Raw genomic sequence first — 26,087 nt, forward strand, 5'->3', positions numbered from 1 at the left:
GCTGAACCCAAAAATGACTTTTCTTTTCTTTTAGTTCAAATACCTGGGTATGCAGTGCACCTATTTAATAATGTATGCAAAAAAAGATCACAAAAATCTAGTTTTTCACACTTTTTCACATCAAAAGTTCATTTTTCAAGATTTCATTGATAACAGTAATGTACAGTTTGCTGACGTCACCTAGTACTATCAAATGTCTACCCCATTTCAACCAATCATATCACGACATGCAGCTGTCAATCAAATCTTCATTTCAGGATAATTTTCTCTACCAAATGAAGTAGAAAATGGCCCCTATTGCCTGTCATCTGGCAGAATTCCTATCCCATAAAATAACTACTAACTTGGCCAATTGTTAGAAACATGAACAAAAAACAAAAACTATAATCTCTAAGAATGCAAAGAAATGTAACTGGCTCGTTAAAACGCGCATTCCAGGGATATCGTATTTACAGAAATAGCGTAAAAGGCGCGCGCTTGAGAGCGTGGTTGTCAGGGGTCTGCCCTCGGAGATTCCAGGTGGGCGGGCAGCACCCATGCATCGGATTGTCCGCTCGCCCCGCACGAAGGAGCTGGCTACCTGGTACTACGTGGATCCCACTCGCGTAGCACGACAACACGCTGAATCCCACTCGATTTGGGGGTGGAACACGCCATGATTGACCAATGCCAAAGCCAGTCGACAGAATTGTCAAATCAAATCATCGACATGATACTATGACCCGCCTCTCAACTTGTCATCTCAGACAAATTATGTTTTCAGTCTGAAATGGACTGCGACGCACGTGACGAACGGGTTCAGTTCGACTTTAAGAAGTTACTTAAGAAGTTTTTACAGTTATCTTTGTCGAGTGAAATTTCTGAAGAGTATAATGAAGCATAAAAGGTCATACCTGTGTGTAAGTGCAGTTCTTTCCGTGACACTTGTTGCAGATGAACATGTCCGTCTCGGTTCCTCCCACTTTAGACAGCTGGTGCTCTCTGATCGACTCTGCAGTCAGAGCCTCCCGCATCTGCTTCAGCTCCGCGCTGGCCATCTCCTACACACACACACACACACACACACACACACACACACAATGTAAAAGAAATGACACCAAGGTGTTTAAATAAACGGTGCAGGTTTAGGAGCAGTCTATCATTTCTGATATGTGTTGTTTACGTGTACAAAAACGGTGTCCTCCATGATCTTCCCATCCCTAGCTACGGAAATTTTTCCCTAGCCCCACCCTCCTTGCCCACCACCGACACCACCCAGCCACTGCCCCTAGCCACCCCTCGAATCCCGGCTCTCTACCACCTTCCCATCCCTAGTAGGGCTGGGTATTGGTTAAAATTTCAAGAATCGATTTGATTCTGATTCACAAGGTTCCGAATAGATTAATCCCGATTCAATTAGATTAGATTCGATTAATTTCAATATCGATTTGGTTAGTGATACTAAAACATGTTTTTTGAGCTGTAACCTGAATTACATGATTGTCCAGTTATGTAACACAGGGGTTCCCAACCTTTTTTGTGCGACCGGTTGTCAATTTTAATGGTTTTAGTTACACATATATTTACTCACCAGGTGGTGACAAAGAGTAAATAACAGCCTTTTCATCTGTCAATAAAGACACTTTCACAATTATGCAGTGATTTGATTTCAGCCTATATAATTTCTAAAAGTAGATATTAATGATCAAACATTTCCATTTATGTAGCCTCCAGTATATGTTTTTGTTTCAACTACAAACATAAATAAACGTCAACTTGAAACTATGTTTCAACTACCACACACAGCCTATAATATTATAGCCTATGTTTATAAAAAAAAAAAAAAAAAAAAAAATGATTAAAAAAATCGATCTCTGGACATATGAATCGATATAAAATGATTAAAATAAAAAGAAGAATCAATTTTTTTTAACCCAGCCCTAATCCCTAGCTACAACCTCTTTTCCCTAGCCCCGCCCTCCTTTCCCACCACCCACATCCCCCCAGCCACTCTCCCATGTTGCGTTGAGGTGCACTGTAATTACTTTTTTTTGCAATTCCATCGCAGGCCACATTTTGCCCATGTGTGCCCTAAGGCATCCATTGGTACTAGAAACCCTAAGGCTTAGGGCTTCTAGTTTCATATGGCACCAGTATCTTCACTCTGGCTTTAAAAATTAGCCCACTACAGCCTCTGAAAGACAGTAATGTAGAATACCTTTTTTTCCTCATGCACACATCCGCGACCCTCTCAAAATGGCCCCGTGACCCACTTTTGGGTCTCGACCCACCAGTTGAGAAACACTGGTCTAGTGTAAGATCGGTATAAGTTGTCCAGGTAAGCGGATTAGCTATAGCAGCTTTAGCACGCATGCGTGCACACACACATACACAGACACAGACAGACCTCGGCGGTCATGTTGGCGATGCGTTCAGGTGAGATGTTTCCACACAGGACGTTGCGTCGCAGGTCTGGATTCTTCTGGTCCTTCAGGTTGGAGATGCGACTCCGGAGACGACTTTTATACTTGATGTCCGTCGCCTTAAACTCCTGGAAGATCAGTAGCCAGGAGGAGCAGTCAAGGAGGAAAACACACACACACTGATATACACACACACACAGATATACACACCGTCAGTCAAGGAGGAAACACACACACACACACACTGATATACACACACACAGATATACACACCATCAGTCAAGGAGGAAACACACAAACACACACACTGATATACACACACACACACACAGATATACACACCGTCAGTCAAGGAGGAAACACACACACTGATATATACACACACACACAGATGTACACACCGTCAGTCAAGGAGGAAACACACACACACACTGATATACACACACACACAGATATACACACCGTCAGTCAAGGAGGAAACACACACACACACTGATATACACACACACAGCTATACACACCATCAGTCAAGGAGGAAACACACACACACACACTGATATACACACACACACAGATATACACACCGTCAGTCAAGGAGGAAACACACACACACACTGATATACACACACACACAGATATACACACCGTCAGTCAAGGAGGAAACACACACACACACTGATATACACACACACACAGATATACACACCGTCAGTCAAGGAGGAAACACACACACACACACTGATATACACACACACAGATATACACACCGTCAGTCAAGGAGGAAACACACACACACACTGATATACACACACACTGATATACACACCATCAGTCAAGGAGGAAACACACACACACACTGATATACACACACACTGATATACACACCATCAGTCGAGGAAGAAACACACACACACACACTGATATACACACACACTGATATACACACCGTCAGTCAAGGAGGAAACACACACACACACTGATATACACACACACTGATATACACACCGTCAGTCAAGGAGGAAACACACACACACACTGATATACACACACACTGATATACACACCGTCAGTCAAGGAGGAAACACACACACACACTGATATACACACACACTGATATACACACCGTCAGTCAAGGAGGAAACACACACACACACACTGATATCACGCAATCTTCATTCAAACTAACCATTCACAGGGTTTCAACAAGTTACATTGAAGACTTTTTAAGACCTTTTGAAAACCATTATGGATGCAATTAAAGACCTATTTCACATCCATTGGGGGATGCTGCTAGCTTTATGACTTTAAAGCAGGGCTGAAGTTAATGAAACTTTATAAACGTAACGTCTAAGAACTGGCAAAATCTTATTTAAAGGAACAGCTCACCCTAAAATCCAAAATACATTTCCTCTCACCTGTAGTGCTATTTATCAATATCTATATCTATATCGTTTTGTGTTAGTTGCCTGAGTTTTGGAGATATCGGCTGCAGAGTTTCTGCCTTCTCTCCAATACAATGCAACTGAATGGCACTGCTGCTCAAAGTGCCAAATAAATACATTTTATATTTTATATTATTGGATTTTAGACTTTTTAAGACTTGTTAAGTTCCATTTCCAAATATAACTGGTACCCTTGTATTTATTGCTGATGTGACTGCTGACAACAGCAGCAGGATGAAGTGTTTCGGGCAATATTATCTGCTCATATTCAGCCAAATGCATCAGAACTCATTGGACGATTGGATGATTATGTGGCTCAGTGGTTAGCACTGTTGCCTCACAGCAAGAACCCCGGTCCGTCCCAGGTCTTTTCTGTGTTGAGTTTGCATGTTCTCCCCGTGTTCATGTGGGTTTTCTCCAGGTGGTCCGGTTTCCTCCCACCATCAAAGACATGTATGTTAGGGTTAAGACTCCTGTCAGTGCCCCTGACCAAGGTGTCAAAATGAGTACGGTTCGCCCACATTCAAAGGCAATGGCAAAAAGAACTGGACTTGGTCCCTGGGCGCTGCACTGCGGCTGCCCACTCCTCCTAGTGGGGTCATGCCTATGTTCCCCGGGTTCTATGTTCCCCGGGTTCTATGTTCCCCGCTCCTGCTAAAAAGGATTCTATGTTCCCCGGGTCCTATGTTCCCCGCTCCCGAAAAAGGGTCCTATGTTCCCCGGGTCCTATGTTCCCCGCTCCCGAAAAAGGGTCCTATGTTCCCCGCTCCTATGCGTAAAGTCGGCGAGTGCAAACCACAATATCTGGAGGTTGTGAGACTTCATTGACGGACTGCATGAGGGAAAGCTCGAGTCTATAGGCTCAGATATATGCACACATTCAGCAGCAGGAGCAGCAACATGCTATCCATAATATTACATTTTTCAGAGAGAGAGAGAGAGAGAGAGAGAGAGATCAATATTTGCAACATTCACGCAGCACAAATCGCCTCTGCCTATATAACCCACAGACATGCACAAGTTCTGTAAAGCCATTCAAATAAATTGTTTAATTTTGCTTTCCTCTGCAACAGGCTACTTCCCACAGGCTACTTCGCAAGCATAATGGGCGAAGAAAAAATAAAGCAAAATAATAAGTGTTATATCACTACGTGGCCGACATATGCTTCTCTAGCCTCTGTATAAATGTTACAAATTGCTAGGGAAAACTTTCTTATCGTGGCATTGTGCCAGGAAAACATGAGGCATAGCCTACTGCGCCATAGCGCATCGCAGAAACTTTTGCAAGCCGAACCCCATATTTTCAAGATGAGCCAGAGAGAGCTAGAGACCCGAGGCAGTTCACTGTAGTATGGAGTCACGCTGAAGAAGGTGCGCTGTCTCTGGGCAGTGGGTGTTGGGTGCTGGGGGTGAAGTGAAGGATGGTTGTGGAGGCGTCCGGCAGTGCGCTACTCGCCGACTTTACGCATACGAGCGGGGAACATAGGACCCGGGGAACATAGGACCCTTTTTCGGGAGCGGGGAACATAGGACCCTTTTTAGCAGGAGCGGGGAACATAGAACCCGGGGAACATAGGTACGCTCCCCTCCTAGTTCTAGGAAGGTTCCTAGTAGAGGATGGGTCAAACGCAGAGGATGAATTTCCCCATGGGGATTAACAAAGGATAACTTTAACTTATGTTAGTTTGTCCAATTACTTTTGGTCCCTTAAAATGTAATTTTGGTCCCTTAAAGTGAAATGTAATTCCTACAATGTTCACCTGATTTGGATGTAAATACCCTCAAATTAAAGGGAAGTCTGCAGTCTGCAGCACATCATGATGGATTCATGTCCATTGAGGTGGTGTACAGAGCAGGGGAGGAAATTAGCGGGGGCTCGGGGCAAAATGCCCCTAACAAATCTAGACTTGCCCTTGGAATTGGGGTGACGGGGGCTTTTAAATGCCCCCATAAAATAAAGAGTTTAATACTTTCTGTATTTTAACATTATTCTGCATTTAAAAAGCGTGACTCGAAAATGGCCAGCTAGGCCTTCCTACTAGCGTTATTGACCTCAGTGACAGGCAGCGCAAGCTAGTTCACTCATGTTTTTGCCAAGTACATTAATAACATGCCAGACAATCAACAGTGTTGTTGAGATAGGAAATGGGGATCTTTAACCGTGATTGTTTATGAACTTTTAGAAATAAAATATGATTGGATAAGAGTCAACGATTGGTCTGTCATGCTACATAGGTGCAACTAAAGTATTTCCCAACATTTGATCAAATTGCCCTGGAAATTATCCAAAATGCCCCCGAAATATATTTCCCATGGGCAAAAATAGCCCTCATTTAAAAAAAGTTAATTTCCTACCCTGGTACAGAGCCAACATGATGGCTCTCTGTCCAGCAGAGAAGTGATGATGTGAAAGGATATGCTCTTCGACCTGCGCTGCTAGATGCTCACAGTCCACTCCGATGGTCTTGTGCTCATCTGGAAGACGACAGCAAACACAAACTGACGTTTGTTTTACTCCGTGCATATCAATCGGCTCTTCTCAAAAAAATTAAATCCAAAAGCATGTGATTAAATGAAGCCTGGATACAGACTCCTTTTATATTTACATATAAAAGGATATATATATATATATATATATATATATATATATATATATATATATATATATGTATATCCTTTTTGCAGCTTTAGCCTGTGTCCGCCTGTTTTCTACCTAATTGTACTTTGCCAATTCTCTGCTAGCATGTCCCGGTCGTTGCTCCAGAGCTCCACCCCATCTGCGATTTGGGGAGAGTTGTAGACTAGACACATGTTCACCTCTGATACATGTACATCACCTGACAGCGAGGAGTATCACCGGCATGGGAGGGGGGGGGGGGGGGGGGGCGCAAGCTATTCCTCCCCAGTCCCCCTCCCCCCGAACAGACGCCCCAACAGACCAGAGGAGACACTAGTGCAGCGAACAGGACACATACCCTTAATCCAGCTGTGCACCCGCAAACAGGACCAATTGCCTGTAAGGACGCCCGACCAAGCCAGAGGTAGGCAGGGAATCTACCACTGCTCGAATCTACTCGGACACCCTTCCAGACTCTTGAATTATGTCGAGCGATTTAGAGAGTCTGGTGTTTCCCTCGTCCACAACATGGTCTCGCTCTGAGAAACAACTGAGCCAATCAGAGCCTTTGTGGGCGGGGTTTAATCAGAGCCATTGTGGGCGGGGTTTTCATTGCTGTTTCAGCAGAATCAATTTGTTGACATCACCCCTTTAACCAACAGACTGTCTTTGCAAAAACAAGATTTTTGCTAATTAGTAAATGTCTGCTAACCGTCATGTGACTGAAGTGATCAGTCACTAGATGTTTGTTTCCGATTGATTTTGTGAAATCTTCTAAAATGAAAGAAAGAAAGAAAGAAAGAAAGAAAAATAGCTCTACTGTACTACTAATGGTTGAGGGAAGACATTTTATTTTGTGTGTGGAGACTAGGCCCAATTCCAATTCGCCCCCTTACTGACTCAAGCCCTTAGAGGCGCGTTCACGTGAAGGGTGTGAGGGTTTAGGGATGTCCAATGCTGAAATCGCAAAGTGAATGAGGGCTCGGAGTGAGCCCTTTCTGCCCCCTTACCGTAAGGGTGCAGCTGTGGCCACTTACGGAAAGGGAATTGCCCACAATGCATAGCGTTGTGACGTATAAAACGGGGAAGGCTGCAAATATCTGTCAAAAAAATAAAAGAACACACGCGTGAAACGAACGCGGTGTTTGGGAGTGCGCTGGAATGCCTTAATTGACAATGAAACATTACATTAATAGGGATTTCAGATTAGACAAAATTATTATATCAGAGGAATGCAAGTAGTTATTTTACACAATCCTAGAATAATCATCGATCATTTCTATTACAATTGCAATCCACAACTTTTTTGATGAATGAGAAATAGTTTTACCGAATCTGTATTGTACAGTATTGACATTGTGTATAATGTTGGGTGACATGTCATTATTATTACGCTTATTTTAATTATAATTACAAATGTTGCAGATTGCAGATGTTGCAGTATAGGCTACATTTATTTTTAAATTACCTGTTGTCCACTCTGTAGAGCCAGAGCCTGGATGAGAACAGACTCATCAGGGAGTCTATCCCTCAAAGCGTCTTGACAATAAACAATATATAGCGAGCCCCAAACCTGCCAGAGTCAACATCATCTTGTCAAGTGCAAAGGGCTCTGCTGTCCCAATCCTCCTATTTATTCAATGTGGATCCCTTCCACACTTGATGACTCAACCACTTTCAGATGGCGGCCATTAGAGGGAGTGAGGGAACAGGGCTTGAGTGTTTAGGGGGCGGATTGGAATTGGGCCTAAAGTGCTGAATCATGGCATCCATCCAGTGACATCATCACTGCGCGACACCATAACAATATACAAATTCTCCCTCTCCCTAGCTTTGCCAACACATAAAAAATCTGTTGGTAGCGTGATGTGATATATGTTGCTGTTCAGTGTGTTTTTTTTTTTTTTTGTAGCATCAGTTTTCGATATTAAACCTAGTATAGACCCTTCTCACGGGGGCCATTTTGTGTCAAAAAGGCAGGGTAAACACAGGTGCAAGCAAAACACTTATGAGGGTTTCCAACTTCCATGATTGGAATTTGGAAACCCTCATTAGTGTTTTGCTTGCACCTGTGTTTATTCTGCCTTTTTGACACAAAATGGCCCCCGTGAAAAGGGTCTATTGGTATTAAAGTCTGAAGTCTGGCATGTAAGTGTCCTCTCACCGTCGGTCTGCAGCGCGGCCACCAGCAGCTGTCGACACTTGGTCCTGACGTTGTTGGTGGTGACGGGGGCGGGGGGGAAGGAGGTGAGCCGGGGGAGGGTGGGGGTGGTGGGGGTCGGGGGCGTCTCGGGCTTCTTACCACTGCTGGAGAGAAGGACAACGGAGAGACAGGCCCTGTTCAAACCTGGTATTAATGAGGCCATTTACACCTGGCGTTAACATACGTTTTCAGCTATCAGATTGCAATCAGATTGTGTTTTATCACTTGAAAGTACAGGTGTAAACACGCCCAAAACGCATTGAAGAAGGATTGCAATCTGATCGGCCACACCACCTCCGGAGGTGGTCAGGGATGCATTGTGTACACATTCAACACACATGTAAATGCAATGTGTCCTCAGGTTCCTTGCGTTTCATACAGAGACTAGAAGTGCGTCACTAATGGCTCATTTCCACCACATTTTACTGCCCTGCACAGCTCGTCACCAGTCGGCTCTACTCGTTTCGGCCCGATGGATGTTCTGCTTCGACCGCCGATCATCTGCCCCCGCCCACCCCCGCCCACAGCTGGTCGTCATAGCGACCGCATATCTGTCCTCCGCATATAGCCGAAGTAGGCTATAATATAACGTTACAATTAAATCCATCCACAGAACTTTTAAACTGTTTATGAAATACTGGAGCTTACTGGTTACTTTTTTACGAGAAATTTAATCCAGACTATGGCCATAGCCTGATGAAGACCCAGTGAGGTTGAAACGCGTTGCGTTTTCCTGCCCGTGTCTCTTATTTTGTATGAAGTTGTACATTGTATGTAAACCTGAGGTTACCTATGTACCAACACTTCTGGATTAAATTTCTCGTAAAAAAGTAACCAGTAAGCTCCTTTTTTTCACTTTTGTATTCTACTTGACTTTGAGCTTGCTTGCTGCCACTTTCTCTACTCCTCCTATGAAATACTGGTGCCTCTAAATGACCTACAGTGTACATGGGCAAATGTGACAATCGGCCAGGAGAATGGATATCACTTTGTTGTTAGTCAAACTCACATGCATGCGCCGCGCGGGGACGGGAGAGGCGCAACAGAGTAGCCTCTACCCCGGCGGCCTCTCACCAGGCAAGACCGCGGCTTCACCAAAGACCCGCCTGCGGCCTAGCGGAGCGCTGCACTCAACTACAAGGGCTTCCTGACCAGCGGACTTTTTTCCTCTCTCAAAACAATTGAAACCACCGCCACGATTTTATTTCACCAGAGGCGAAGGCAGCAACACAAAAGACTGATGGAAATAACATAACAGAAGAGAAGGTAAGCCCACTAAACTGGTATGCAGCATTGCATTGACAGTCAGTAGATAGACAGAGTAAACACGATTCTGCCTGACCAATCAGTTGTCAACAATGTTTTCACGTCACCGTATGGTACCGGGTTCACAGCCCTAGAACCCCGACGAGGCAGGGACGAAAAGTAGCACGACTCAACCCCAACTCAACCCGGGCTGGGACATTTTTTACCAGTGGAATGAGACCATTTATCGAGTCGAGCGGAGCGGGACCGCGCTACTACCTGCGGTGGAAATGGGCCATAAGCGTCCGTTCAGTGACATCATCACTGTGCGACAAACCTTTTCTCACTGCTGCCAGAGTCCTTAGAGGTGGATGATGACCGCACCGGAGAGCCTTCCTTCTTCTTCTTCTCCTTCTCCTCCCCCTTTCCCTCCGAGCCATCTGTCGAATGAGCCAGGACACGCACGTGCACACACACACACAGGCACAGATACACGGACGCACACACAGAGTCTCTCACTCACTCTCACTCACACACACACACACACACACACACACACACACACACACACACACACAGTGGTTCTCCATTGAAAATATTGAGTAAAAGATGCAAATGCAATAGGCATGCAGCCTTCGGGGGCCTGTGTCCATAGGGATGGTTTTTAGAGCTACCAGCACCTTTCTGCCATTAATTCTCTATGGTAACGTAAGGACACGCTAGTGCTATTCTTCCCAGTTTTTTGGGCGGAGCGCTCTGGGCGCCTCATGTAGAGTTCATCATCATCAGTCAGCTCATCAATGTCATTTTTTCCAACCGACCAATAGAAATCGAGGAAGAGGCGTGACTAAAAAGACGTTAACGCAACGCCTGAAGTGATATATCTGCTTTTTTTAGGGTTCCAGGTGAGAATTAGCTTGTTGGGTTACTGTACCTAGCTAGCTAGCGTTAGCTACTAACTCTCTGTGTGCTGTGTGTCTGTGTGCGTTGGAAATGCTCTGGGCATTCATGTTTTCTATCCAAAGCGGTCTGCCATGAAGAAAAAAAAGCTCCCTGTGGACACGGCCCCTTAATTATTATTTAAGACGTGTTTAAGAGAAATGCTTGCAGGTATTTTGGATCTAATATGGCTATCAATATGTAATTCAATATATAGAGATAGTGTGGGGAAATAGGCACTGGGGACTAATTTAAATTAAGAGATATGTGATAATAACTTAGTGATTGATAGGTCCGATTACACAAACACACATGAGCACACACATGCACACACACACCCCTACCGAGTAGTTTCTTCCAGGATTTGATGAGAGATTTGGCCAGAGTCTGAACTTCTTCATCTGAGCTCTGCTTCCTCACCGCATTCACAGACATCCCAACTCTAGTGGACTAGAGACAGAGAGGTTAACAGACAACTCTAGTGGACTACAGACAGAGAGGTTAACAGACAACTCTAGTGGACTAGAGACAGAGAGGTTAACAGACACCTCTAGTGGACTAGAGACAGAGAGGTTAACAGACACCTCTAGTGGACTAAAGACAGAGAGGTAAACAGACACCTCTAGTGGACTAGAGACAGAGAGGTTAACAGACAAATCTAGTGGACTAGAGCCCGAGAGAGGTTAACAGACAACTCTAGTGGACTAGAGACAAATATGTTAACATACAACTCTATTGGACTAGCGACATGAGAGTTAACAGACAACTGGGCAGTGGTGGCCCAATGGTTAGAGAAGCGAGCTTGTGACCGGAAGGTCGTCCGTTCAATCCCCGGGACCGGCAGGATAAATCTGGGCCGGGAAAGTGAAAAGGCAGCGCTTGCCCCTCCCTCATTACCACCACTGAGGTGCCCTTGACCAAGGCCCTTAACCCCAACTGCTCCAGTGGAGCTGATCAGTGGCCAGCAGATCAGACTGTGGTTGTACTGGTTAGCTTCCAGGTATGAATGTGTGTGAATGTGAACAGGGCACTCCTGAAAGAGAGAGCACTGCTCTCAGTGAGACTCCCCCTGTATAAATAAAGGTTTAAAAAAAAAAAAAAAAAAAACTCTAGTGGACTAGAGACAAAGATGTTAAAATACAACTCTAGTGGACTAGAGACAGAGAGGTTGACAGACAACTCTAGTGGACTAGAGACAGATAGGTTGACAGACAACTAGTGGACTAGAGACAGAGAGGTTAACAGACAACTCTAGTGGACTAGAGACAGAGAGGTTGACAGACAACTCTAGTGGACTAGAGACAGATAGGTTGACAGACAACTAGTGGACTAGAGACAGAGAGGTTAACAGACAACTCTAGTGGACTAGAGACAGAGAGGTTAACAGACAACTCTAGTGGACTGAGAAGAAAATCTCCTTGAAAGTTGGTGAACAAGCTTGGTTTGCAAACAAATTATAAGTATTTAGTAATCCTAAAATTGATGTTTGTTAGATTGAGTGAGCCCCTCCGTTCATATTGATTTGTGCAATTTCACGGTTGCCTACTACTTGTTACCAGTGGAGGAGACATGGTGGAAAAGTCAGTTTTACCTGCAGGGTCTCCAGAGACATCTTGATGTTCTTCAGTTCCCTCAGCAGGTCAATGGCACCATCCTGTAGACATCAAAACAGACAACAGACCTAATGTCAACACCGTCCTGTAGACATCAAAACAGACAACAGACCTGAGCCGTATACCACGAATGTTGTATAAGAAGATCCAGGATCTGTCCCTTGATCTGGTTTGTCTAAACCAGATAAGCTCGATTGTAGTTAACTTGTACCACGAACATCGATTGCCACTCGTTAACTGGAACCAGGTTTTTCTAATCAAGCTGAGAGCTCATGCACATGAAAATGCCCGTGCACTGGAGCTCGTGCCCGCAAAAGAGGCGTGGTTTTTAACAACTGCCAATCACAATGCATGGACTGCTCCAACTTCTACAGCGCCAGACACGCCTATTTCCTCATTCATTGAAACCGCAAATAAAAATCTGCGTTGGATATTATTAGTCTGTTCCCGAATGACTGTCTAAAGTTACCACTTTTATCCACACCAGTAATTTCTTTGAAGAGCGGTTTCTGCCTCCACGTAGGCTATCTACAGCAGCTCAATTCACCCTCTCAATAAACTCAATAAAACCGGCATGTCTTTTGTGGAAGCAATGTGTAATCTATCTCAGTCCAAAATCCAATCAATGAATAACAATGATCTCATGATGTGTTTAGTCGCACTGATTGAATAATTCCTATAGGCTAATCAATTAAAAAAAGAATGAAAATAAAATAAAAAAATGCTTCTGAACTGAATCGACACGGTACGTGCGGGCATAGATTTCATTTATAAAAAATAGCCTATTTTGTGGTCACATATATAGGATATTGTCAGCAGAGTCGCATATCTCCATATTTCATATAATGATGCTGGAAATATGAAGTTCAATCACATCATACAGGCCAAAAGCAACACAGTTGCAGCTGCAAAATGCAGGAGTAGCCTAGATATGAATCATCTTAATATGGGATCGCCAGTGTGCAGGTGATCCCATATTAAATTGCTTAGATGTAGTAGGCTATTCTAGCATGTATGACCATTTCCAACCCAACGTCAGTCTCAGCTCCGTTGCGCACATGGCACAGTGCGCTTTGGAGACGTTTATGTAACCTTGTTATGCCAGTTTAGTAATATTTCTCCACTCACCATTCAGCTGCAATCGATCGATGGGGTCAAACAACGTATCTAGGCTACTTGAGAGCACAAAAATGAATATATAAAAACATATTCCAAAGTGGTAAGTAGGGCTTAATTTTCAATACCAATTATCTGGTTTAGACAAACCAGATCAAGGGACAGATCCTGGATCTTCTTATACAACATTCGTGGTACACCCCTCTAATGTCAACACCGTCCTGTAGACATCACAACACAACAGACCTAATGTCAACACTGTCCTGTAGAGACATCACAATACACAACAGACCTATGGCCTAGACCACGAAGCAAGATTAGTGGCTTAGCGAGGTAACTTCAGGTTTAACCCTAGGTTTGCCGTACCACGACGCTAGTTAACTTCTTACCAAGATAGATCACCATAGCATCTATGGCTAACCTAGAGCCATATGAAATCCGCATTAACAGAATCGCGGACGGAATCACGGAATTGACCAATAAAAATGGAATCTACTGTAAAACGTGGAATATTGCAGAATTTGCCATAATTGGGCTGAAATTCAATATATAATGTTAATAAGGTGACATCACACACACTCTCTCCCTCTCTTCCTTCCACACATGCAGCTGTCTGCCCTTACAGTGGACTGCAGTAACGTAACTATAGTTAACGAGCACATTAACAAGCGCATTCCAAGCTACAACGTGCAGAATGTGGACATGTCAATAACCCTGTCTGAAGTGTGCGTGAAGTAGCCTATAACGTTAGCATTAGATGTCAGCTGTGAATGATTCTGCATCATTAGACCTTCTCACTATTCTATTTAATTATGTTATGTTGTTCGTTTAAAATGTTAGCATAACGTTAACTACTTGCAGATGGTCTTGATCATGTTAGCTCAATTGACTGTTTAAATACTTTGTCGACATAGTTATCATTGTTGTTGATGTTACTTGCCTTCCTAGTCAAAGCCTTCCGACCGTAGTCTAGATGGCAACAGGGAATGAAAGAGACGAAATATCCACTTTTCATGATGAAGCTGGAAAAGTTTCAATTGTGGCTGTGTATTCTTATTCAGTTGACACATGCCATTCTTTCACAATTTCTTCTTTCTCTAGTAGACTCACGTTGACTCGTTCAAGTTAGCAAAGATAAACACCACCACTTCCTGTTATACCTTTCAAAATAAAATAATATTTGAAGCATTTTCTGATGTTTGAAGTGAATGTTTTGTTCACAGTTGTTTTTTCTTTACTTTAAGCACACAATGAGAAGCTTAAAAGCACTTTACAAACATAAAAATTATATAGACTGTTTTGTACAGTCATCTACTGTATTTCTGACTTGAATCACTTGTTACAAATAGTGCATTGTTGTGTAAATTGGTTGTTATATCTTATTAAATTGTGGACATTTATTCATCCCCACATATTAGACACTATTTCTGATGGTAAAATGAGCGTAAAAAGCAAAACACAGAATTCAGAACAAGTAAAACAGAAAAAACAGAATTTAGGAAAAAATAAAATGGAATTTGGAAAAAAATAAAACAGATTTCATATGGCTCTAGGCTAACCTACTCTGTAGCTGGTTAAGTTCAGAGGATATGATCAAACCCCATGAAATACCCACCTTCTTACAATCAGCTCTCTGGAAACAGCGAGTTGCCATTCATATAGGGTCCCCATATGAAAAATAGATGGCATTCAAATGAAAAGAAAAAAGAAAAAAAAACATGGCTCCTGTTGAATTAGGACCGAAGCCTTGCACTTGTTGCAGGCTACATTTAAACTAAGCTCTACTTACCACTTTGGAATATGTTTTTATTAGGGCTGTCAATCGATTAAAATATTTAATCACGATTAATCGCATGATTGTCCATAGTTAATCACGATTAATCGCAAATTAATCAATTTGTTTTAATCTGTTCTAAATCTACCTTAAACCGAGGTAGGCTACGTTAAACCTGAGAGCTTTGTGCAAAGATGCACTGTTCTATATTAATATGGGTAGTAGCTATTATCATTAGTATGGGTAAGTATTTGGCCATTGGTAATATTGTTATTATTGCTACTAGTTACTGGGAATACACATCTCTCAGGCTGCACTGTGAAGTTAATTGGTGCCATCCTCTACATCTCTCGAGCCACAGACAGGAGAAGCTGCGTCCATGCTCTCTCCCCCCTCTCTATTTCTCGCTTTCTTTCTCTGTCTTTCTCTCCCGTTCTCCGTCGGTCTCTCTCTCTGGTCTGATCGCCCTCCCTCTCTCTTTCTCACTGTCTGTCTGTCTGTCTGTCTGTCTCGCTCGCTTTCTCTGCCTCTCTCTCTCCCTCTCTGTCTCCCCCCCCCCCCCGTTCTCCGTCTGTCTCTCACTCTCTCTGCCACGGTGAGAGACGAGACAGACGGGGAGAGCTGACGCGCTCCCTCTCTCTCTCTCACCTAAAATGCAGGACATCTTTCTCAATTTGAAGCTGAACTTGCCAATATACCCATTTTCTTCATCCTTTTCTGCTCACGGAGCTTTGTTTCTGCTTGCTATCAACGTTACTGCTTCCTGATTTCTTAAACTACAGGTCGGACCAAGGCTCAAACATCAAAGAAAGTGTATGCGTTAATCGCGCGTTAAAAAAAATAGTGGCGTTAAAAGGAATTTGCGTTAACGCGTTATTATCGCGTTAACTTTGACAGCCCTAGTTTTTATATTGTAGCGTTTCAGGTAATCCAGGTATTACCTGTAATGTGATGTACAAGAGAAGTGTCTAGATTGTAGCTAGGAACTAATGTATGTGGGTGTGTTCCTGGGGGAAAGGGGGTATATATGACCAGCGGCCGCTAGGCCGGATGTCAGTCAGGCTATGCGAGGGAGCTGACCGGGTGGTTGCAGAGCTAGCAGCGAAGCTAGCTGCTAGGAGCGTGTATTGTGAAGACAAGAATAAAAAGCCTGTACCAACTTCAAGTCTCCAGTTCCTTGGACAAATACCCACTTCGTTACATTGGTGTCAGAAGTGGGATAATGTGAGTAAGAAAAAAGGTTTAAATGAAGGTAATGAAAAAGAATGATGTAAATGTTGGGGTTATTGTCGAACTGAAATGATATGTGGGTCGAATTTAAAGGAATGGGAAAAGAGGGAAGAAATGAAAAGAAATGCAAATGGTGGTGGTGGAACGAAAATTAAGAAGTGTGCTAAAAAGATAAGAGACTATGTGGGGAAATTGATGTGGGAATACAAAATGTTGTGGGGTGGTGTGTTTTGGTACAGGGGGATAGGTGTGGGTTGTGGGTGTCGATGTGGGCATCGACTAATGTTGGGTGAGGAGTATGTAGCGTTTCAGGTAATCCAGGTATTACCTGTAATGTGATGTACAAGAGAAGTGTCTAGATTGTAGCTAGGAACTAATGTATGTGGGTGTGTTCCTGGGGGAAAGGGGGTATATATGACCAGCGGCCGCTAGGCCGGATGTCAGTCAGGCTATGCGAGGGAGCTGACCGGGTGGTTGCAGAGCTAGCAGCGAAGCTAGCTGCTAGGAGCGTGTATTGTGAAGACAAGAATAAAAAGCCTGTACCAACTTCAAGTCTCCAGTTCCTTGGACAAATACCCACTTCGTTACAATATTTTCATTTTGTGCTCCCAAGTAGGCTAGATACGTTTGACCCCGCCGATCGATTGCAGCTGAACGGTGAGTGGTGAAATATCACTACACCGGCGTAAAAAGGTTACATAAACTTCTCCAACGAGCACGGTGCTGTGTGCACAACAGAGCTGAGGCTGACGTTGGGTTGGACATGGTCATAAATGCCAGAATAGCCTAAGCAATTTAATATGGGATCGCCTGCACACAGATTATTCATATCTAGGCTACTCCTGCATTTTGCAGCTGCAACGGTGTTGCTTTTGGCCTGTATGATGTTATTGAACTTCATATTATTTCCAGCTTAGTCCTTGTGTGAAATATGGAGATATGCGACTCTGCTGTCAATATATGTGACCACAAAATAGGCTATTTTTTATAAATTAAATCTATGCCAGCACGTACCGTGTCGATTCAGTTCAGCAGCCTTTTTTTCTTATGATAACTTTTTTTATTGATAGCCTATTATAGGAATTATTCCATCAGTGCGATCAAACACATCATGAGATCATTATTATTCATTGAGCCTAAATGGTCTAAATATGCCTACGGATTTTGGACATTTAGACTGAGATAAATTACACATTACTTCCACTCGCAAAAAAGACATGCAGGTTTTATTGAGTTTATTGAGAGGGTGAATTGAGCTGCTGTAGGATACATGGAGACAGCAACCATTCTTCAAAGAAATGACTGATGTGAATAAAAGTGGTAACTTTAGACAATCATTCGGGAACAGACTAATAATATCCAACGTGGATTTTGATTCTGACATACAGTAAAGCTTCGCTTTGATTTGCAGTTTGAATGAAAGAGGAAATAGGCATGTCTGGCGCTGTAAAAGCTGGAGCAGTCCATATTGCATTGTGATTGGCTAGTTGCTAAAAACCACGCCTCTTTTGTGGGCACGAGCTCCTGTGCATGAGCATTTTCATATGCATGTGCTCTCAACTGGATTAGAAAAACCTGGATCCACTTACCGAGTTGAAAACCAGAGTCGTGGTATGGGTTCACTAGATTGCAATGATCTGGTTACGCCAAACCAGATCAACAGACAGATCCTGGATCTGCTTATCCTACATTCGTGGTATGGGCCTCTAATGTCAACACCGTCCTGTAGAGACATCACAACACACAACAGACCTAATGTCAACACCGTCCTGCAGACATCACAACAGACAACAGACCTAATGTCAACACCATCATGTAGAGACATCACATCACACAACAGACCTGAGCCTTATACTACGAAGCTATCTTAACAGATCCGCGATCTGTCACTTTGATCTGGTTTGACTGAACAGGATCAAAGCTATCTAGTTTAACGATACTACGACGCTGGTTTTCTACTCGATAACTGAAGCTGGATTTATCTGGGATCTGCCTGTGCACACGCACGTTTTTCGCTCGTGCACAGGCGCGCGTCCATGCGAAAGAGGTGCGCTAGCCAATCACATTATGAACAGCTGAGTTGATCCACGGGCAGGCACACCCATTTCCTCATTCAATGAAAGCGCAGTGTGATCAGAGTTTTTAGCGGATATTTAATGTAGCCTATGTCAGAATGAAAATCCGCGTTGGATATAGTCTGCTGAAGGACTGTCTAAAGCTGCCGCTTGTATTCACATCAGTCATTTGATTTACTTTGATCAGCGATTTCTGTCTCCTACAGCAGCTTTTTGCGAGTGTAAATGTAAATGTATAATCTCAGTCTATCAATTTCCACAATCTGTAAGCCTATTTAGACCATAGATTTAGAAACGCATGCTTAATGAATAATGATCTCTTTGGAAATGGGTGTGCCTGCCGGTCAACTCAGCTGTTCATAATGTGATTGGCCACAAAATAGGCTATTTTTTATAAATGAAATCTATGCCCGCACGTACCGTGTCGATTCAGTTCAGAAGCATTTTTTTTTTGATTAGCCTATAGGAATTATTCAATCAGTGCGACTAAACACATCATGAGATCATTATTATTCATTGAGCCTAAATGGTCTATACATACGGATTTTGGACTGAGATAGATTACACATTGCTTCCACAAAAGACTGTAGATAGAGCTGTAGATAGCCTACGAAACCGCTCTTCAAAGAAATTACTGGTGTGGATTAGTGCTGCACGATTTGGGGGAAAGGTGCGATTAGCGATTAGGGTGGACAATATTGCGATTGCGATTGTGATTGCGATATAATAAACAAGAGGTATCTAGGGATGTGCCGGCAGTTTTTGACGGTATGATAACCTTGGACAAAAATACCACGGTTTCACGTATCACAGACTAAAATCCATGAAATATGTTACAATTTAAAATATATTAACTAAACTAAATAAATAAAACAATTTGAAATAAAATTATCTTTACAAAAAAATAAAACATTTTGAGACATTTGCCTGTCCCAAACATGTAAAAAAGAAACACCAGAAAAATAGAAACTGCACTGTGTTACAGCACATAGAAGATGGCTCAGACTGGCAAAGTTAGTTACATGTCTGTCCAGTAATACAATGATACACCACCCGTTTATTTATTTTGTAGCGACAGATGGCCTTAAACGCCACACTCACGTGACGCTTCTTGAGAGAGAGGCGAGGTAACGTGCATATTTCTGCAGACTTTATCGAGGGACCATGAAGGCGTCATGTGACAGGCTAAATCAGGGGTGGGCAATTATTTTTCATGGGGGGCCACATGAGAAACCCAGATTGTTGCCGGGGGCCGAACAAATATTGTCATGCCGTAACCCATGGATGGGTAACTTTGATGATAGAGAGGGCCACAAAAAATGTATTCGCTACCAGGTTTTGCTGAGGGCCGAACGGGGCCAGCGTGAAAAATTTGGTGCATTTGAAGCCACGTTTAGAGGAATAACTCATTTTAAATTAACAGTTGTGATGTCATTATTCAGTCTTAACCACCAATATTTCATCCTTTTCTCACTCACTCCTATGTCACCACCTGCTCTCAGGGCTTGAAATTAAGTTTTTTGACCACCTGCCAATATGGCTGCTAGATTTTAAAGTTACCAGCCAATTAGAATTTCCACTAGCCAAAATGTTTTTCTTGAAATAAATCAGAATATGAGTGGGTTAATTTAAACATAAGTATCAGTAAGTGGCCCTGGATAATCAAAGCCTGTGTTGAGGGTCACACAAACAAAAATGCAGTCTTGAAGCTAAATAAATCCAAAACCAATGAGTTAATTATTTAAATTTCTAATTCAATGTAGCCTTTTAGTCATAAAGATTATTGAAAGATATTCCATATTCCAGACTGAAATGCTATAACAGAAGTGGAGTATTGGCCAGAATGACATGAACATTTGGACATTTATTCAGCGGGTATCTTGCATGTTGCGTTCAGGTGCACTGTGTAAAAAAAAAAAAAAAATTTTTTTTTTTTTTTTTTTTTTTTTGCAATTCCATGGCGGGCCACACAGGTGGCGCCCGCGGGCCGCATCCGGCCCGCAGGCCGTAATTTGCCCATGTATGGGCTAAATGCTAGTTGAAGCCTGGAGGTGCTGCTGCTGGCAGCTGCGACAGTGTTTTGCTATCAACCTTGTTAATCTCGCTATATTCTTCATCACAGCGGGTTATTACCCACTGTGCACTTAATCGTGCACTAGTTCTGCATAAGCACCTGCAGCTCTCTCCTTATTTTACTGACGTTCTCACTGATCACACGGCTGTTTACATGCGTTTCTGAACAGCAAGCTAGTTATTAGCATAGCTAGCTGTTAGCGATCATCATGGATGTTCTCTCTCTCCCTCTCGGTAAGATGTAACTTTGCTGCGCATAACATTACTTATTTGCGGGAGTGCATGGGAGAAGCCTCCCGCTAGTGTTGATGCCCACAGTGTGATGGCAGAGAAACGTGTGTTTGCTGCGTCGCGTGTAACGTTAGAGGACACACACGCACACACACACACACTCAAAAAGACGTGAAAAAATGATAATAATCGCACACTTTTGCGGTTATGTAATCGCACGTGCTGACATCGCGATTGCGATTGCGATTAGATTAATCGTGCAGCACTAGTGTGGATAAAAGTGGTCACTTTAGACAGTCATTCGGGAACAGTAATAATATCCAACGCAGATTTGTATTTGCGGTTTCATTCAATGAGGAAATAGGCGTGTCTGGCGCTGTAGGAGTTTTGGAGCAGTCCATATTGCACTGTGATTGGCAGTTGTTAAAAACCACGCCTCTTTTGCAGGCACGAGCTCCAGTGCATGGGCATTTTCATGTGCACGAGCTCTGAGCTTGATTAGAAAAACCTGGTTCGAGTTAACGAGTGGCAATCGACGTTCGTAGTACAAGTTAACTACAATCGAGCTGATCTGGTTTAGATAAACCAGATCAAGGGACAGATCCTGGATCTTCTTATACAACATTCGTAGTAGGGGTCGACCGATATGGTTTTTTCATGGCCGATACCGATACTGATTATCGCGAGTCAAGCAGACCGATAACCGATATTTTGGAACCGATATACATTTGCAGTAAAATGGAAAATCTTGGTGTCAAAATTTTGAATAACACGACCCATTGTTAAAATGCATTTTCTTCAGTTCATCCAACTGCAATATTAATTGAAAATAGTCACACTATTAACATTAAGCAAAGTGTGTGTGTGTGTGTGTGTGTGTGTGTGTGTGTGTGTGTGTGTGTGTGTGTGTGTGTGTGTGTGTGTGTGTGTGTGTGTTCAATCTAGTGGAGACTTGGGCATATTATCAAGATAAAGCTGTGGACTTATACTTTTACAAACTAACACCGAGTCACTAGGCTCTCAAAGGAGAATACTGAAACAAACACGTTCATCCGTGCATCCGCTAACGTAATGTCTCATCCTCGTTTATTCGGTTCCTTGTTTCATTCTAGAGTCCGCTGACGAAATGTCTCGTCCTAGTTTATTCGGTTCCTTGTTCCAAACAGAGGCAGACAACTTGCCCAGACATGCCTGCCAATGTATTTTTCGGACACGCAGCGCGACTGGATCAATAAAACAGCTTCGCTACTGACAACCATGGCCATTTGATTGAAAAAGAGCGACGCTACACCGTGGACACGCTACTATGCTGGAATTAAAAACTAGTGCCCCATACAATGCTTTGTGAGGTTACTAGGCTATTGCCCTTTTCAACAGCGGTGGTGATAAATTTGAGTTGCACAGCACTGCAGGCACCAACGTTACTCAAAGATATATTATGCTATCAGTACACAAATAATCTCTGTTACCTTGTTATCGTTATTCACTGCAACAAAGTGCATGCGCGCATTTTCAATGAAACTGCTTCTCTCTCACATAGACAGACCTATCTCCACACACTCCACACTTTGCACTGTGCGAGGCTGCCTGCCAGGCAGCGCTTCATACGAATCGCTCATAAGATAAGATTGTGGTGTTTTTGCAATGTCAGCGTAGGTAATTATGATGTATATTCACTTTATTACAACTTCGGCATGGCAATATCTGCTGCTTTACCTTAACACAGTGTGACTGTCACAGTCAGCAGCCAACTACCGGTAGTCAATTCCGCTGCTCTCGCTTACAGGCAGCCTCGCACTGTCCCCCTAGGCTGCGCTGAACAGAGAGCACTGAGGTGAGGTGTCAAGATTTCATCTCTGAGCCCTCTGATAGGCTTTTGCTTGATGCGTAACCAATCAGATAGCGCTGTGGGCGGGACATTGCTCCAGATCACACACAGAGGGAATTCCTGTAGGAGAGGATTCTTCCAAGATTCAAGATTCAAGATTCAAGATTTTTATTGTCACTCCATGGTACAAGTATCACGTGTGAAATTCTTGTGCTGTGGACTCCGTTTACGACATAGTACAAATAGGCAACAAGCAATGAGCAATAGGCAATAAGAAATAGGCATCAATAAGCAATACTAATAGGCGATGGGCCCAGCCGGCGTATCTGCTTTAGTTATTAAAAGCAATGATCCTCATCGAGGGAGAACCCAGCCCTCTAAAGTTGCGAATATTATTTTCATCTTAATCAGATTCCGTTTGTTGCCACTCGCAAATTGTGCGAGCCTTTCCAAAACCAGAGTTTAAAGTACGTTACATTTGCAGGCAAATGCTGCGACCTACTGGCCGGTAGAACCAATAGCACACCAAGATACTGTTGGAGGGACATCATTGACCTATCAGAGTTCGTTACGTTATCATACGGCTCTACTCTTCCTCCCCGAGACGAGTTGGACACAACAAACAAAACAACATGATATATAGCAGCAGCTGCATCACTATACATTTGAGCGTAAGTATTAATGGTTTGCAACTTGTTTGTGTTGTACAGCATTTTGTTCAAACATATGGTGACGTTGAATCAGTGTTAGCTTTAGCGCTAGTTAGCTAGCACACGCTAGAATGGGCCTGCATAGCCATTTCTAACTAGCTAGTTTTTCTCGAATTGATATAACGTTAGCATGGAACCATCTCGTTTTGACAGTGGGGAGATGATGTTAGCTTTTAGGTTGATACTAAACCTTCAGATCTTTACTACCTAACATCAGAAAAGCTAGTCACAATGCAGGCTGCAAACTCACCGTTAGCGTTAGGTGACAGCAAACTTTTCATACCAAAATAGGAGGATTTCTGAGTCGTTTGATTTCTGCCCTGGTATCTGTCACCTTTTTCACTCTCCATGACTTTGCATCCCTGAATATGAAGTCAGTTAGATTTATGGATCACTGCACCAAAACTTCTGATATGCATACATGAACCACCATCATTCAGTCAGTCAGTCAATTAATCAACAACTGTATTAATCCAACTCGTTTTGAATAGTTTGTTGATGTAACAAATAGTAACATAAAAAGCAGATAAATAATTACAATATTGTGACCCAGAGTTTAACTAAACTTCTGTGGGCACTGGACAGGGCTCTGCTAAGCACTGCAGTGTATGAGATTAAAAAGTGACTTCTTCTGTTTTCTTTGCAGGTATATTTCCACCAATTCCAATGGATCTGTGTCCTGTCAGAACCCTCAACTGCAGTGTCCTGCAATACAGAACCATCTAGGTCACACATGGGCCGGACCCGGCCCCTGGACCATCTCAATCCGGCACCCAACGTCCTCAAAGGAAAACAAAACAATGCACAAAAAGTCAATAAAAGACAGCATCACGTTAATAAATCTAATCCGCTACAGCCATTTGATTTGTATCACTATGATATCAGGAGATTAACAGGAGAAATTACCAATCACAGCGGGAGAGAGGGTTACAAATAGAGACCCCCATGAAAATCAGGAGTGTTGGCAGTTATCAGTCCAATGTGTTGCACTTCGCTTACTTTATATTATGTAAGTTAGTATGGCCCTCTGGAAAAAAAATGTCCCACCCCTGATCTAGGTTGATAGACTTTCAGATATCAAGTATCTTGGTCAACAGGCTGGCATAAGTAATGTCTCTTATAATGATCATTAAAACTGATTTGGTGACACAAAGTATTTAACACTGTTTCATTATTTGCATCATCAAACATAGCTGCTATCATGAGGTTTTGAGGTGTCTTCAGTGACCAGCTTACTGTACCAGGTCACTCTTACCAGAAGTGACTACGCTGTTGTCTGTTAGCCTAATATATTTCCAGGCTGTTAGATTATAGATTATCTGACATCAGCCATCTTGATAGATATTCCAGTCATTGTTTTAATTTTGCAGAGTTGTTGGCTGATTTGTTCTCTCTTTAGTTGAGATGTTTTGCATGAACTGTAATACCATCTGATATTTTCAGTGTTCCTGCAAAAAAAATCATCCACAATTCATTTAAACAGATGGACATTTGCTGGTCTCAGTTCATTTATTTTCACGGCTCAAACCTTCAGATTTGTTGAAATACTTGATCTATAGAAGTTAAAATAAAAAGACTGCATAGGAGTTATGAGTGTGCAATCTGTTTCTTTTATTTACAACTTAGAACACACTACAAAACATGAAAAGCCACTTTTGCCTGCTCCTTGGTTGACCGTGCAGATGTATAAACATGACAATTAAGCAAAGAAGTGATTTTATATTTAAACTGAGGTTCTAATTACATTTGAAGACCCAGACAGTAGTCTACATCATGATAGCAGAAACGGGCAGCTACAGATGCACTCATTTGGCTTCCATCAGGTCATCCTGTCATTGAAGGTTGGAGGCAGTAGATTCTTGCAGACAACAGTGAGCCATGTCAGCCTGGTTTTGCAGCATGTCAGATTTTCAAACCTGTCCAACAAATCAATATAAAATATCAAACAATGTTGCTGCCTGTCCAAAAATCTATAAGTAAGTCACATTGGTTAATTTTAAGTAATTTTAATTAAAATGTTTGTGTTATTAATACAAATGTAACGTTACTCTAGATTAGAGACTAGTGAGCAGATTACTAAAATATACTGTAGTTGAGGTAATAGCCACATTTTTTAAATGAGGTTGATAGTTTACCCAACTAATTTACCAACCATTACACCCCTGCCTGTAACGTTAGTTAAATATGCTGGCTGCTGTTTATTATGTTGGTATTTCTAATATAGTTAATCACAATAGCTAGCGTTTTAGTCCAAGTGACAGACCAAGGGAAGCATAGCCTACAGACTGATCAGTTAGTGCTCATAAACTACTAGCGTTGTACTGCATTGACTAGCTCACAAAAGTTGCTAATGAAATAAACAGACTTTGAAAGGGGTAACGTTAGTTGTAAGGGCAAATTTACCAAAGAACTTACCATAAATTAGTATTTTATCTGGCGTGGCGTGCCCCACTTCCAAGCCACCAGAAGCTGCCGAACCTTCACAACTGACGTCACGTCTTAACACCGAATTGCTGGCTAAGTTAATATTTTATAAATTAATACAAATCATAGTAAAGTGCCACTGAAAATCATTCCAAAAAGTTAACA

At 42.6% G+C, this 26,087-nt stretch overlaps 1 protein-coding gene across 1 annotated transcript in view; it reads right to left on the bottom strand.

The window, feature by feature from the left end:
* Nucleotides 1-26,087, bottom strand: part of tcea2 (transcription elongation factor A (SII), 2) — a gene marked incomplete at its 3' end in the record, with an annotated part of 41,977 nt that overhangs the window by 11,863 nt on the left and 4,027 nt on the right. Inside the window, exons 2-8 of the mRNA XM_083657045.1 lie at nt 12,440-12,502; nt 11,193-11,298; nt 10,247-10,349; nt 8,626-8,768; nt 6,252-6,319; nt 2,387-2,530; nt 894-1,040 (exon numbers count right to left, since the gene is read on the bottom strand). Coding sequence (XP_083513171.1) covers nt 894-1,040; nt 2,387-2,530; nt 6,252-6,319; nt 8,626-8,768; nt 10,247-10,349; nt 11,193-11,298; nt 12,440-12,502 — 774 coding nt within the window. The remainder of the gene's footprint in view (nt 1-893; nt 1,041-2,386; nt 2,531-6,251; nt 6,320-8,625; nt 8,769-10,246; nt 10,350-11,192; nt 11,299-12,439; nt 12,503-26,087) is intronic.

This window comes from Poromitra crassiceps (genome assembly GCF_964638095.1).
Source record: "Poromitra crassiceps genome assembly, chromosome: 20".
Classification (NCBI taxonomy): domain Eukaryota; kingdom Metazoa; phylum Chordata; class Actinopteri; order Beryciformes; family Melamphaidae; genus Poromitra; species Poromitra crassiceps.